Source organism: Amphiprion ocellaris, chromosome 6, assembly GCF_022539595.1.
Source record: "Amphiprion ocellaris isolate individual 3 ecotype Okinawa chromosome 6, ASM2253959v1, whole genome shotgun sequence".
Classification (NCBI taxonomy): Eukaryota; Metazoa; Chordata; class Actinopteri; family Pomacentridae; genus Amphiprion; species Amphiprion ocellaris.
The window spans coordinates 13594247-13608977 of NC_072771.1; the positions used below are offsets into that span (position 1 = coordinate 13594247).

Here is a 14731-nt window from a genome sequence, read left to right on the forward strand (position 1 = left end):
CCAGCTGTTTTGGATGGCATTATAAACATGACTAGTCGATACATCCGGTTTCCTTACACTGTGGGTGAACAGGCCAACACTAAACGGCAATTTGCAGCAATGTCCGGTTTTCCACATGTAATCGGCGCAATTGACTGCACTCATGTTGCTATAAGGGCTCCGAGTGAAAATGAATTTGTCTATGTGAACCGAAAAAATGTACATTCAATCAATGTACAAATAATTTGTACATCGGACATGATCATAACAAATTTAGTGGCACGGTGGCCTGGGTCAACACATGACTCATTCATCCTGACACACAGCAGTGTAGGGAAAAGACTGCAGGCCGGCGCTGCACGGGATGGCTGGCTCCTGGGTAAGTAGCTACATGAACACCATTGTAGCGATTGTACCCATTAAAGCTGAGTATTTATTTACTCTTCTGTTATACCTTGCAGGTGACAGTGGCTACCCCCTCAGACACTGACTTCTCACCCCTTTCACTAACCCGCAGAGCGCAGAGGAGGAGCTTTTAATGTGACACACTCTCGTGCGCGCTCGATTGTGGAGTGAGCCATCGGCCTCCTCAAAGGTCGGTGGAGGGTTTTGGATGCCTCAGGGGGCAGACTGTTATATCACCCCAAGAAGGTGTGTAAAATCATTCGGGCTTGTGGAGTTCTACACAATGTCGCTCTGAGGAATGCCATTCCCCTCCCACCTGGCCTCCCTCTCCCACACCACGAGGACCCCGACCCACAACCACCTACCCGACATGAGGATTTCCAACACGGAGCAAGGCTCCGAGATGGTGTTATGCAGCGTTTACAATAAGACCGAAAGTAAGTTTCATTTTTTTAACAAGATCTTTAATAGAGGCGGCAATGTCAGACAGGACCTCACACATGTTGTTCATTACTGTGCGTATTTGCTGGAGCTCATCCCGCACTTCATTTATGGCACAGATGGTGTCCCTTTGTGATTGTAGGACTCTGTCTGTCAGGATCCGACCACTTCTAGGTGTGCCATGGTCTCAGGATGTACTGGGGACAGCCAGGCCTCATCCACGGTGACAGGACACGCTGTGGTCGGAACCTCCTCGTCAGCCAGCGTTTCCAACTCTAGAGTGACGGAGGACAAAAAGCATAAGTCCACTGCCTTTTTACAAGTCCATTTAAATATTTAATACATTTAATAAACAGATAAAACTGTACTTTACCGGTCTCCTCTGTGGGCTCTGCCAAATCGGTGTCTCCTTCCTTCTCTGACACGATTCCACACCCGCTGGCCGTCCCGAGGATGGATGCTATCCTGCTGTCCAGAGGTGTGGGCTCGGGTTTTCCTCTACCTCCACCTGTAGCAGACGTGCTTTGGCGATGGCATGTCACTCTCTTCTTGGCCTCCACCTTCAAATCAGACCACTTCTTTTTCACCTCTGCCACAGTTCTCTCTGTGGCACTCACTGTTGACAGAGGTGACAACTTGCTGCCACTCAGTGCCTTTTCTTTTGTTAGTGATGCCACTACTATGACCACCAAACAAAATACTCTTCCTGGCCTCCACCTCATCCAAAAGCACCTCTATCTCGGTCTCCGAAAAATTTCGTTTTCTTTTTTCTACTATGACTGAGCATAAAATGCCATGGATCAGCAGCTTATTTATATGCAAATACATTCATGAGTTACTTTGCATTGACCATTCATGGTAAAATGTGGGTGTGTCGTGGGCAGGATGTGAGGTGGATCCACCTGCGCAATCTTCCAGCTGGAGTGTGATTTATAAATGGGAAATTGCGTGCAGCTGTGCGTAGGCACAGTTTTAAAAATCAGAATATTTTTTGGCGTACACCTATTTCAGATTTTCGGCGTAGTCAAACTTTTAGTGTGGAGCCTACACAATGTTTTATAAATGAGGCCCTGGGCCTTATCTGTACCTGTAAGATTTGTGCTTCATCTGTGATAAAGTATCTCACCCTGACTAGACATACTTTGACATAAATTCCATGGCAATAGGCTCAAAGTACAAACTGACTGTCTGTGGTCAAAACACTGCAAAACACACATTAAAATCATATTATGAAGCTTCATCCGGAAATGTGGCTTTATAATCTGTTGAAAAATGAAGAATTAAAATTCATAGAAGTAATCATTCCAAAGAACCTTATGACTCACAACACAACCTTCACCACAACATTACACACATTTAATAACTAGTGTCATCACTTAGTTATAACACATTGAATCTTTATTTTTTTCACCATTGTGACACTCCATTGGAGGCTGTTAACAAACACAAAAAGGTTGTAAACACAAAACGCAAACCGTCAACACTTCTTCTGAGGTACCTCGCCGTTACACCTTAATACATAGTTTCATATAATCGTTTTATTTTCAGCTGTTTACGCCTCAATATCCTTATAGCAACCATGAAGCTTGATGCCAACTGTTAAAGAGCAGAGTATGATGTGGGCTGATTTCAGCAGAGACCCGGAGGCATGAATGTATCACTTTATCTCTCTTGTACTGGTTTATCCAGAGCAGCTCAGTTGCCATGACGACATTCATCATTTTACGTTTACATGATGTATGCAAATCGCTACTAAAAATGCACATTAGAAAGTTTCTCTCACTGTGGGGGCTGCGATGCCCTGAGAAAACCTTTCTGGATGATTCTGACCACAGTGTTGAACATCAATATTTCAGAATCTCACATTAAAGAACAAGGTTCGGTTAAAGCTTTTACGAACATGGATTTACTTTAGCAAATTATCCTTTTTCTTTAATAAATTATAATAAAAGTTGAGCAATACAGGCAAACATGTTCCTGAATTTCTTTCAGCCTACCTTCATGGTGATAAAAAGCTCAAACAGCTTCAGTCTCTCTACATCCATCTTACGTGCAAGAAAAGAAAAGTTAGTACCAGCAGATGTAAAAGTGCATGTTTGAGGACGGCTCCAGTGTCACTTTGTCACATGTCAGCGTGCTGACTCCAGTGTTGCAGACAAAATCATCACATTATTTCAACGCAGAGAAGAAGAGCACAAGAAAAGAGAAAAACAGAAGAGCAAACAGAAAGTACATGAAACACAGTGCTGGAAAAGGAATCAGAAAAACTGGACAGAAGGACAGGAAACAATAAATGTTCACTTGCAGTTAACAATGTGCATTCTTTGGAGCACAGACCTTCACTGTAGGAGCTTCTTCTATATCATTTAGGAGCATATTTAGTTGGGGTGACTTTAATGTGCTACCAGTCAGACAATGCTGTTGTTTTACCTTGCAGAGGTCCATTAAGATGATAGAACTATACAGCTCATGATGTCACTATTATCAGAGAAGCTCTGTTGGTGTAATATCTGTCTGATCCAGCAATCCACACACACCTCTCCAGACAAAAATGACATAGAAAATTAAATATTGTGTGGAAAGGTGAAGGACATGAATCAGAATTAGATTGTGACTGATAGGTTGTTTTTGAGAGTTTGAAATGAATGTTTAAACTCAATGGAGCCTGAATTGACACAGACTGGTACAAAGTTCTCATGGAAATGCTCAGGTCTGGTTTGATTGAACTCTTTGTGAAACAGCTGTGAAGAGTCAATATGAGGAGAAATATATTTTGTAATTGGTCTGGGTTCAACTTGGACAGAGATGGAAATGTTTTAGGACACTTAGTTCAAACTCTTCAGACTCAGTCAGAGCTCTAACCAGTTGACAACAGAGATTTCACTTCTATGTGCAATGGTCCACTCTTAGCTGCTACAAGGAACCTCCAATTCATGTAGGTATACCTTCATAGATAAATGCATATACATAGGGAATATACCTACTCCCCTTCCCCCATCACATCCCCCCCTCAGTCTTGTGGTGGTTTGGTCCGGCGTTCACAGAGCAGTAGTCTTTATGTCCGGACCTGGAACTTGCCAGCCTTGGTCATGTACTTGATTCCTTTGAAAGGTTTATACTTTTCACCATACATGTCCAGACGATTCACCTTCAGCCCTGTTGAAGGACACAAATATTAATAAATTATTGATACCTTAACTTGTGTTACTGTATAAGAACAGACACCATCATGTGGGTGGAATGTTGGAGGATGATGACCTTATTTTTGAAAGAAAAGCATTTTTTTTTTTTACACTGAAGAAAACATTAAATGAATCAGAAATACAGTCTAGACATTGTTAATATGGTAAATGACTATTCTAGCTGGAAACAGCTGATTTTTAATGGAATATCTCCATAGGTGTACAGAGGAACATTTCCAGCAACCATCACTCCTGTGTTCTAATGCTACATTGTGTTAGCTAATGGTGTTGAAAGGCTCATTGATGATTAGAAAACCCTTGTGCAATTATGTTAGCACATGAATAAAAGTGTGAGTTTTCATGGAAAACATGAAGTTGTCTAGGTGACCCCAAACTTTTGAACGGTAGTGTATACATTAATTGTAGGAGGTACAGTGGTACAATGGTTAGCACAGTCGCCTCACATCAAACAGGCTGTGGGTTCGGATCTGCTGGTCAGCTGGGGCCTTTCTGTGTGGAGTTTGCATGGGTTTCCTCCAGGTGCTTCGGCTTCCTCCCACACACCAAAGACATGCATGGAAGCCTAAATGGTGATTCTAAATTGGCCCCAGGTGAGTGTGAATGTGAACGTTTGTCTGTCTCTGTGTTTGCCCTGCAATTGACTGATGACCTTTCCAGGATATACCCCGTGTCTTTCTCAATGTCAGCTGGGATTAGCTCCAGCCCCCTGCAAATCTCTACACAATAAAGCAGGTATAGCTAATGGATGGATGGATAGATGGATGGATGATATTCTGGGTGAAATCTGAAAAACCCAGACTGTTGTTGCTTTTCTTGTACTAATTTTACCCTTTTGGATGAAAAAAATATTATGCCCAGTGTGCTTTAAATGCCTCTTACCCTACTCCCCCCTCTTTTTTATTCCAAACAAAAGATGGTAACCAGTAATGTCATTTGTTTGTACTTTATTTGTACAAAGTTAAGCAACTGTTACTGTTTTTTTCATGCAGTGACACAGAAGTCATATTACAGTACCTGAATTTACAGAAGAAATTTTTAAGTTAACAACTAAATTGGAAAATTTTACCATTTGGATGAGGTGTGATTACTTTCTTTTTTAGTGAAGTATTTCTTTCCATATTAACTCAAATCCTGTTTAGAATAATCACATGCTGCAAGTGTTTGTTACATAAGAATAATCACTAAATCGGTCAAGATTATCATTAAAGAAAGTCATATAATAATAAATTTAAATAGATTAGTTCAACAATGCAAAAGTAGTAAGTAGACATGAGTATCAGAATTTAACACTGAATAACACTAAAATGTGTTTCCTGATGTCATGTGAGGAGGTGTATTTGTTGCATTTGGCACCATCTAGTGGCCACTATGTCACTGTTCTCAAACAATGGGACTGTCAGGTGGTTGTCAGCTGAGCTGCTACATGATGAAAGCTGTTGTGTGGGGGCTGAGGAAGGGAAAAGAGTTAAGAAAAACTACAAATCTGTTGTTTTGTAAGACAAGGTAAAATTATTTATATATATATATATATATATATATATATATATATATATATACATTTAAATTTAGAATAAAGTATTTGTACAAGACGTTACGGAATTCCTGGAGGGAGTTGAAGTGAGTGGATTGAACTGGATGGTATGTCAGTGCTCCGGACTGATCTTCTCACCAGTAGCACTAGTGCAACCACTTTCCTCAGTTGGTTGCATCAGCACATGATTTTGTCGCACCCCCCTCAGGATGGTGTGTGACTAAAAATTACTTGTAGTGAATGATGAGTTCTAATCTCACAGATTTACCCAAGCTGAACCTGAGTGATTTAGTCTACATGGGCTGTTTTCTGTATGTGCAGTTTTCTACGCATGAGGCTCAATTTAGTTCATTTAATTGTTGCCCAAAATCATTATTATGATTCATGTGCATGTCATTTTGCAGTTCTAACACTGCATTAGCCATTGTTGTTGAATGTAGTGCTTTTTTTTCCTTCAGTGGCTCAGTCAGTATCTCTGGATTCATTCCCAAGACCAAACGTAGCTGCTATCTGCACCAACCAATTTAGCCTAATGATCAACATACAGTCACATGAATGTGACCAGGTGCAATTTTAAGTCACACACTCAAAAAATGGCTGCACATGTGTGTGTGTGTGTACCTGAGATGGCCATCTGTTGGATCTTGAACTGGATATTGATGGTGGGGTTCTCATCCGGTTTGGAGGCTCCGGCCTGCAGGCTCATGGTGCCTTTCAGACTCGGAAGCTTCTGTGGGTTGATCTTGCCAACATCCCATGACAACAACTTGCAAAAAATACAAAACATCAAGATGACAATATGAAATATCTAATACAAAAAAGGTTACACCAAACACAATGGTGATATTTTTGATCCTCAAGATGATCTGTGTGAACTGAAACAATTTAAGGCTATAACAAAACTACCCTGAGCCATTATTTTACATTCCAGTGGTCATGTACAATCCCCTTCCTCCTTCATTTAGGCACATAAATATACTCAGACACAACATCTAAGTACCTTTGTGACTGGGTCAAAAGTGTACGTTCCCTGGGAGGGGTTCAGGTTGGCATTGAGGACGCCACGGGGCAGCTGGCTGCTGACCAAGACTGACTCCACAGCTTTGCCCATGGTCTGTTTCGGGCCCAGGGTCAGATCAAAACGTCCCTGAGAGCTTCCCTCCCGAAAGGTGATGTTGTGCTTGACATACACTGGAATAGCAACCAGGCTGAAGAAGAATCAACCAACACACGGCAGGAGTCAGTCATACAAGCAAGTGGAGTCATGCAGTTAACAAATGTTTTGTGATTCTCTTGTCTTCCAATACTGGTAGGCTGCTCATGAAAAGCAGGTTCAGGTGCTAACAGATTTAAGCTGAATTCATGTGATCACATGATTAGTCATGTATACGGTTGTCACTTCAAGTCAGAGCTAATCTCTGCATCATATTTTTGCTCTGATTTTAATCTGGAAGTTCTGACTTGAAGTGGTGATTGGTATCTGTCATTTTGCCGCCTCTCACAGGCTATTGGTCCGCTACCTAATGCTACCTATTATTTGTCCACCAGATACATACAGCACCCTTAATGATGCAATCTGTATGATTTCTCCAATAAGCAGGCCATACATCAAATTTAGATTGTCTAGAATACGAAACACTCAGATTGCCCACCCTGTATGTGTCTTAACGTTACTGTGACACGAACAGATTCTGAATCAAAATGCACTAACTTCTGAGAGCTGACGTGATATGAGAGCAACCGGAAGTTTCCATCAGGTGGGATGAAAGACAGGATCCGCTCAGCTTCCCAGCGTTTGAACCGAACACATGGGTGGAAACTGACGTCATCCAGCAGTCGAGGATTCTGGGGGTCAGGACGATTTGGAGGTGAGTAAAATAAAATGTGCATAAATTTTTTTACATGTTTCTGTGTATTTCCAGTTGTTTACACAATTTTTACCTTCACGTCAAGTTGAGACCCTTTCCAAAACATTTTGACTAACATAACAAAGGACATTAACTTGACAGAAAACATCGGTGAAACCTGGTGAGAACTTATAGTACTTATCAATATTTATTTATATCTACTTATCTTAAAAATTGTGAAAAAGAAGAAACTCACCATAAAAGAGAGAGTGAGGTCAGGCATGCCTGTCAGTTTCACACAGGCATCAATAACTCCCTGAATTTCTGCTGTAATGGTGGATCCTGATAGGCAGGGAAAGAAATTAACAGAAAAATTAACAGTAAAACTGGTAGATGCTAATAACTATTCTATAAAGTTGCTGATAACTCATTTATTATTATTTATTATTACATATACTGTTTTGAATTGGCCATTTTCTTGACAAACTTAACAGCATTTGTCAAAATTTTAGATATGACTCGATTCATAAAAGAGGATTTTTAAATGCAAACAAACAGTGAAATGTTTCACCAGCAGTGGTCAAAATGTACCAGAGCAATACCTGATTTATCAATGATAGCATCAATCTCCTCCACCACGTCAAAGTAGGCTTCATTGTTGGTGTATTTGACCCCGGTGCGTCGCCATGGTACCACTGACAGCTGGCCTGTGGGGAGCTGTTCACCCACATTGGTGCTGCCTAGGCAACAGACATTAACCAAATGTTAAACGGCAAGAACGTACACTATTGTTCAAAAGTTTGGGGTCACCCAGACAATTTCATGTTTTCCATGAAAACTCACACTTTTTTTCATGCGCTAACATAATTGCACAAGGGTTTTCTAATCATCAATGAGCCTTTCAACACCATTAGCTAACACAATGTAGCATTAGAACACAGGAGTGATGGTTGCTGGAAATGTTCCTCTGTACCCCTATGGAGATATTCCATTAAAAATCAGCTGTTTCCAGCTAGACTAGTCATTCTACGACATTAACAATGTCTAGACTGTATTTCTGATTAATCTTATCTTCACTGAAAAAAACAGATTTTCATTCAAAAATAAAGACATTTCTAAGTGACCACAGTCTTTTGAATGTTAGTGTATACATGGAGTCCATTTAGACAGAAATCAACAGCTATTATATTTTATGCCATAGCTCACACTAATGGCTGATGCTGGTTCTACACAATGTTATTTGGTGCATTTGTAACTTAAACCCTCACATTATTATTTCATCTTAATCTTAACTTTCTATCTATGAACAAATAACCCCATGGCAAACATTTTTATGTTGTACGACCATTGTTTCAAAATCCACTTAAAGCACACCATTATAGCTAAAAACAAATAACTTTGAAATGAAAGTCCAGGACAATACCTGAATGCCCACTGTAGTAACAACGTTCAAATTAACAGAATGTACGGTAATTCTTTCTTAGCTTTTGATATTAGAAATGCTTCGGTGTTTGCAGGATGGGGCACTTGTTTACCTGGATTTTTTGAGTGCTATCTATTTGTAAACAAATAAAAATAATAATAGACCAAAGCAAAAATCTAGCAAGGTGGAGCAAATCAGAAACAGTTGTCTAAGCAAGAATCGTGCCCACGGCCTTGTCACAGCATAAATACCGGTACAATTTCATTTACTAACTGTTCAAGCTGTTGTGACTTCAGTGTATGGGAACCCTTATATTCTAAACACCAGTAATTTGCTCAGCACTTCACACACACATTATATGATGTAATGCTCAAACATTGTCCAACAAGTGTCCAAATTAGACTCAACAAGACACTTTCGCTAAGGGCTGTTGCTAAGTACTGACCTGTGATGGTGTTGACCATAGTGCGAAGGATTGTGGGAGGCTTAATGAGCTCTTTGAGGATGTTGGACTCTGTGGCCAGGGGGAACCCATTGTCCAGCATCTCCTCCAGCAGTTCATAGACAACTACTACATTGTCTTTGATTGCCGCTTCTGTACATACTCCAAAATAATCCTGAGAACAAAGAACACAGGCAGCATGTGAGTATTCAAAGTCAGATACAGGTATCTGAACTAAACTAAAAATGGACAGAAAAATACTGGGGCACAACCTGGAACGTGTCGACGACTCTGTGCAGAAACTCGATGACAAAGAGTGGTGGCACCTCACTCTGGATGACCGCTACAAAGTAGATGCGATGCCTGAGCACACTGATAAGGTAGTGATGTGGTGTGGGGATCACTGGAGGGACATTCTCAGGTTCGGTGGCGCGTTCCTGTGCCTCGAAGAAGTAATCGCACACTGAGCGGCTGACCACGCTTTTCCAGTGTTTCTCCAGGAAAATATCCCCTGAGGCATTCACTAGGAACAGACTGTGGATCATTTTGTCTGGAGGCTGTGGGGCAAATGATATAAAGAGAAAACCAGATCAAAACATATTGTAAATTCTGTTAATTCAAACAACATCTAACTTTAGCAATGACTCTGTTCTGTTTATGTGCCCCACTGAACCATGAGTGTGACAGAGAGGCAGCGTGCACAATACCAGACCCTTGAACTAAGCTACAACCTCTGGGGCTGAAAAATGAAGCCAAAGCAAAACCACAGTTCCTCAAGTGTCCGCTTGAAGCTGGAACCAAAAGCAAGTCAATCCCCACAGACCTCCATGTCATGACGCCCATGTTTACAGCAGAAATAAACAGCTTCATCATCTGGTGCAAAAGATGGGTTTGTTCTCTTAAGCTAAATTCCCCATTAATGACAACTGTATGGAGGTGGATTTCTATGTAAATATCCACTTACATTCTACTAAGACTTAAATTTATGGATAATTACTCCACCAAGGAACGCAGCAGAGTTATGTGATGATTGGCGTATGTTTGTCTGTTTGTTAGCAACATTACTCAAAAACAGGATAATGGATTTGGATGAAATTTTCAGGGAAGGTCAGAAATGACACAAGGACCACCTCATTAGATTTTGGCAGTGACACGGATTTTAGTCTAGATCCACGGAATTGTTAAAAATTTCTGTATCATTGTGAGATAGCGGCACGGCGTCACTGTAACTACGACAACAAATGAATGCTACGTCAGCTGCCTACTGAAGATCATATGATTGCGATCCTGCTACAAATCGACCTCTGCGGACATATCGGGACTTATCCGTCAGAAATCATACAACAACCTAGCAGCCTTGGTGGAGTACTGTGCTCTCTGAGTGCTTTTCTTGTTAAGGGTGTGACTGTTTTTACAGACAGGTTGGTACAGTCAGAGGACAGTTTATGTCCCAGAGATGTCTGCATGGCCTGTTCTACTCAGGCTCCACCTATTTGCTAGTTTTTGGATTATCCAGGAGGTAAGTGTGATTATATCCCCTTATGGACAGGAGTGTGCTTGGAGGACTCCGTATCATACATGTCAGTCAGTCAGCATCTACAGCACGTATTCCATGCATGTACACTCCTACCAAGCATAGACAATGTTGCCCTTGCAGCATAGTCACTGCGTGGATTTTGTGACTTTCACGGAACTGGGGAGATGATGAAATTTACTACACTCAGATCCTTGAGTATGTGAAATACATAATCTTTTCCTTAGGAAGAGTCAGGTACCGCCATAGACGGTGACAGCCAAAGCCACTACACTGACATTTAAAACTGTTTATGAAACCTATGAGTGACATCATGAAGGATACATGCATCTTTGTAAATAGTTTATGCCTATAACTGAAACAGCTAAATGGAATTCAGCAATCATTAATTAGATATTAATAACGCAGCTGCACCTAAAATTACATGCCAAAGTGACTATTACTAAGGATTATTATGCACATAATGTACTTGTCTTGTACAGTCATTTAGTCACACCAATGAAACCTTATCTCAGTCTGTCTTTTATCCCTATAGTCACATACCCACTATTGAAAAGACAGCCCTTCCTCTCCTCACATGACACACACACAGTGGATAAAAGCATGTTTTATGCTCTGAATAGCATCGGTCACACAATGTGCTTACTTTGGCAGCCAAGAATGAGTTTGTTTGCTCAATGTGTCCAATCTAACTACACACTGGTCTTTAATATGCTGAAAAGTTGGGTGTGGAAAAAGCAAACGTGAGGCTCGTATTTCCCACAAGCCTTCCAGTGCATTAAAATAAATTCAACTTTCATTTATTGTATGATTCAAGAGTAAATTATTCACAGCAACACAAACATGGCTCATGTTAACTCATTCAAATAAATGGCTCCATTTCAAAGTGACATTAAATTGTTCATATTTTAAAGGGAGTCTGGTATACCGCTCTCTCCATACACTGAATTGTACCTTTCAGAACTGCAGGTTACTTGGTGCAGTAAGTCACGATTAAGTCTTCCTTACATTGGTGGCCGGGAAACATGACACCGGAATATTCATTAAATATGCGGCAAAGCTATCGAGTTCGGACCGGCTTCAACTCAGAGCTGCAATAACCTAAGCTAATTACAGCTACGCATAACTACTACCACGATACAATATTTCAGCGAATAACCAGCTAGCTATCTCCACAGCAGAGCAGTTGAAGGCCTCCATCTCCACAAACAAGATGCTACATCAGTCCCTCCTCCTGCCTCAGTCTCATGACAGAGGAAAAGCTCCGCCACCCGGTACCACTGAAGGAAATACGTTCAAATAACGATGCTGTTCGGACTGAAAAATTACCACAAGCCACTCGAACCATTCATAAACTAAAAGATACTTACCGAAGGCAATTTTTAAACGTTTTCGTCTCGCCTTTCACCTTTTCTCTCAATGAAAGATTAAGCAGCCGTCGTTGCTTCCCATTTAGTGGCGCTGCAGATCATGAAGCAAGAGAGGATAGAAACGGACCAATCAGAGGCCCAAGGAGATGTGAAGTCCCACCCACTGAATAGAGTCATAGGTCAACAATACGGAAGCTGGTGACTCGTGATTTGGCTGCGATTGGCCCATGACGGGAGAGCCCCAGTAAACACCAGTAAAGCTTCCCGCTGATTGGCCTGAGGTTGTACCTGGTCTGACATTTTGTTTCCAGTATCAGATTTCATCTTGTGGAGTTTCTCTCCACTCAAACAAACAGAGGGACATGTTGACCAGGAGGAAGACAGCAGAGTTCAGGCTTTAAGTCTGGTTAAGCTGCAGAATGACAGAATGCAATGCACAATACTTGTTTATTATGTCAAAGGAAAAATGTATGCATATTATACCACAAAACAAGGTAAAATTGTAAAACTAAAGATGAAAATTGTGCATAATTGTTGTCTGATATCAAAAATGTGGCTACTCATGCTGGAGGAAAGCCTGAGGACATTAGAATCATAATAAAACAACAAAAACTAATGACATATTCATATTCTCTTTACCACAACCTGCATATACTACATTTTGCATGTAACTACTAGTAAACCTTTACTGTCATGCTCTTTAACCATGTTTCAGCTGATAAAAAGCAAAACTCAAACAATACAACTACATTTGTTACATAAAGAAAGAGCAGAGTAGCTGGTGAGTGGTTCAGCTGGTCGTGAAAGTGCTATGTGCTGACGCTCAACAGCAAAGGTCAACCTAAAGCTGGTTACAAAAACTGTAACTTGTATTTTTTTCACATCAATAATCATCCCAAGTTGTTGCACAGAAATTCAAATTATTCGTATTTAACTCTTCCATGCCCAAATTATATTTTTTATTACTATGAAACAATATTTAAAACCTTGACTTTTTCAATATCTGTTTTTTCTTTATATATTAAAAACAGCTACACACCTGTCAAGTTTTATTTACTCTGTGCATTTACATTAACTATTATTTAAGCATTTGTTGACCACTTTAAGAGCTCACATCATGAGTTAACTTCACTAAATTGTTTACTTACATCATCAAATGAAATACTGCATGTGTGGCTTTATTCCCTGAGGAATAATTCTTAAGCGAGGCCACTAAATGTAAACTATTTATCATCTGTTACCAGGTTTATAGTGAATGCTAACAGTGCAGCAAAAGCTCCTATGGAGGATAAAGCTTAACAGAATAACTGATACATTTCAATAGGGAATACTTATTTGTAACTCAAGGATTTCAAATGGATACAGCACATAGATTTGAAAAAGTTTAACATGCAATAAATTATCAAAATTCTGAGTTGGATTAATGAACAAACAAACAACAACAACAAAACGCTACTTTGGCTAGAATTATAGAAGTGAAGATTTTAATTTGAATAAAGTTGAGTTTAAAGTTGAGAAATACAGTTAAACAGCACTGATTTTCTTGTAGTTTTTTGAAGCTATAAGTTTTCTCAACTTTAAAAAAAAAAAAAAAAAAAAAAAAAATATATATATATATATATATATATATATATATATATATATATATATATATATATATATATATAGTTAATGTGGCATAAAGGTTTAGGTCATTGATTAAACCCCTAAAAACTCATCTCTGTCTATCAGTTACACTACCATTCAAAAGTTTGGGGTCATCCAGACAATTTCATGTTTTCCATGAAAACTCACACTTCATCAATCATCAATAAGCCTTTCAACATCATTAGCTAACACAATGTAGCATTAGAATACAAGAGTGATGGTTGCTGGAAATGTTCCTCTGTACCCCTATGTAGATATTCCATTAAAAAAATCTGTCGTTTCCAGCTAGAATAGTCATCTATCACTTTCACAATGTCTAGACTGTATTTCTGATTCATTTAATGCTATCTTCTTTCAAAAAATAGACATTGCTAAGTGACCCCAAACTTTTGAACGGTAGTGTACACATTTAGAGGGTTTTCCATTTAAAGAATCCCTACCTGCAGTCAAATGGTTCAAATGTAACTCTACTCTGCTGTTTCCTCTAGAATGTGCAGATCTATAAAATCCCTGAACCACTCCAGCTCAAGCACACCAGCTCACATTTGACTCTGCTCAAACATGGTCAAACTACTCTATGCTACACAATGACAAGTTGTAACATTGGAGCAGTGTTGACAGCTTATTTCATTAATCATGTGTCCTGCAGCATGTAAAGAAACCCTGTGGACATGTTAGCAAAGTAACAAACTTGATTTCCACCAAATACATTTATTTATTCCTGACCAGTCAGCATTTCTCTCTTCCAAATCTCTATTCTCCATCAGTTATGTGATTTTAAAAAAAAGATTAAACTTGCAGAACTGAAGTAACTACTGACACAGAGTGATGGATGGCAGGGATGTGTGGATCCAGTGTGATGAAGCTGCTGAAGCAAGTCCTTCTTCTGTGCAGGACACTACTGTTACC

General features: G+C 39.8%; 1 protein-coding gene across 1 annotated transcript; it reads right to left on the reverse strand.

Moving 5' to 3' along the window:
* Positions 1-2201: 2201 nt before the first annotated feature.
* On the reverse strand, positions 2202-12303 carry ap3m2 (adaptor related protein complex 3 subunit mu 2). Its single transcript, XM_023275862.3, has 9 exons — positions 12176-12303; positions 9544-9828; positions 9275-9446; positions 8009-8146; positions 7663-7748; positions 7271-7404; positions 6560-6767; positions 6181-6325; positions 2202-3981 (listed from the first exon to the last, which is right to left on the reverse strand). Exons 2-9 carry the CDS (start codon positions 9814-9816, stop codon positions 3881-3883), a joined length of 1257 nt encoding a protein of 418 aa, XP_023131630.1. The 5' UTR covers positions 9817-9828; positions 12176-12303; the 3' UTR covers positions 2202-3880.
* Between the last annotated feature and the right edge of the window lie 2428 nt (positions 12304-14731).

Coding starts and splice junctions, on each gene's coding strand:
- ap3m2 (XM_023275862.3), bottom strand. CDS start 9,816: ATGATCCACAGTCTGTTCCTAGTGAATGCCTCAGGGGATATTTTCCTG. Junction 9,447..9,543: donor GAGTCGTCGACACGTTCCAG/GTTGTGCCCCAG, acceptor CTTTGTTCTCAG/GATTATTTTGGAGTATGTAC. Junction 6,768..7,270: donor TATCACGTCAGCTCTCAGAA/GTTAGTGCATTT, acceptor ATTCTTCTTCAG/CCTGGTTGCTATTCCAGTGT.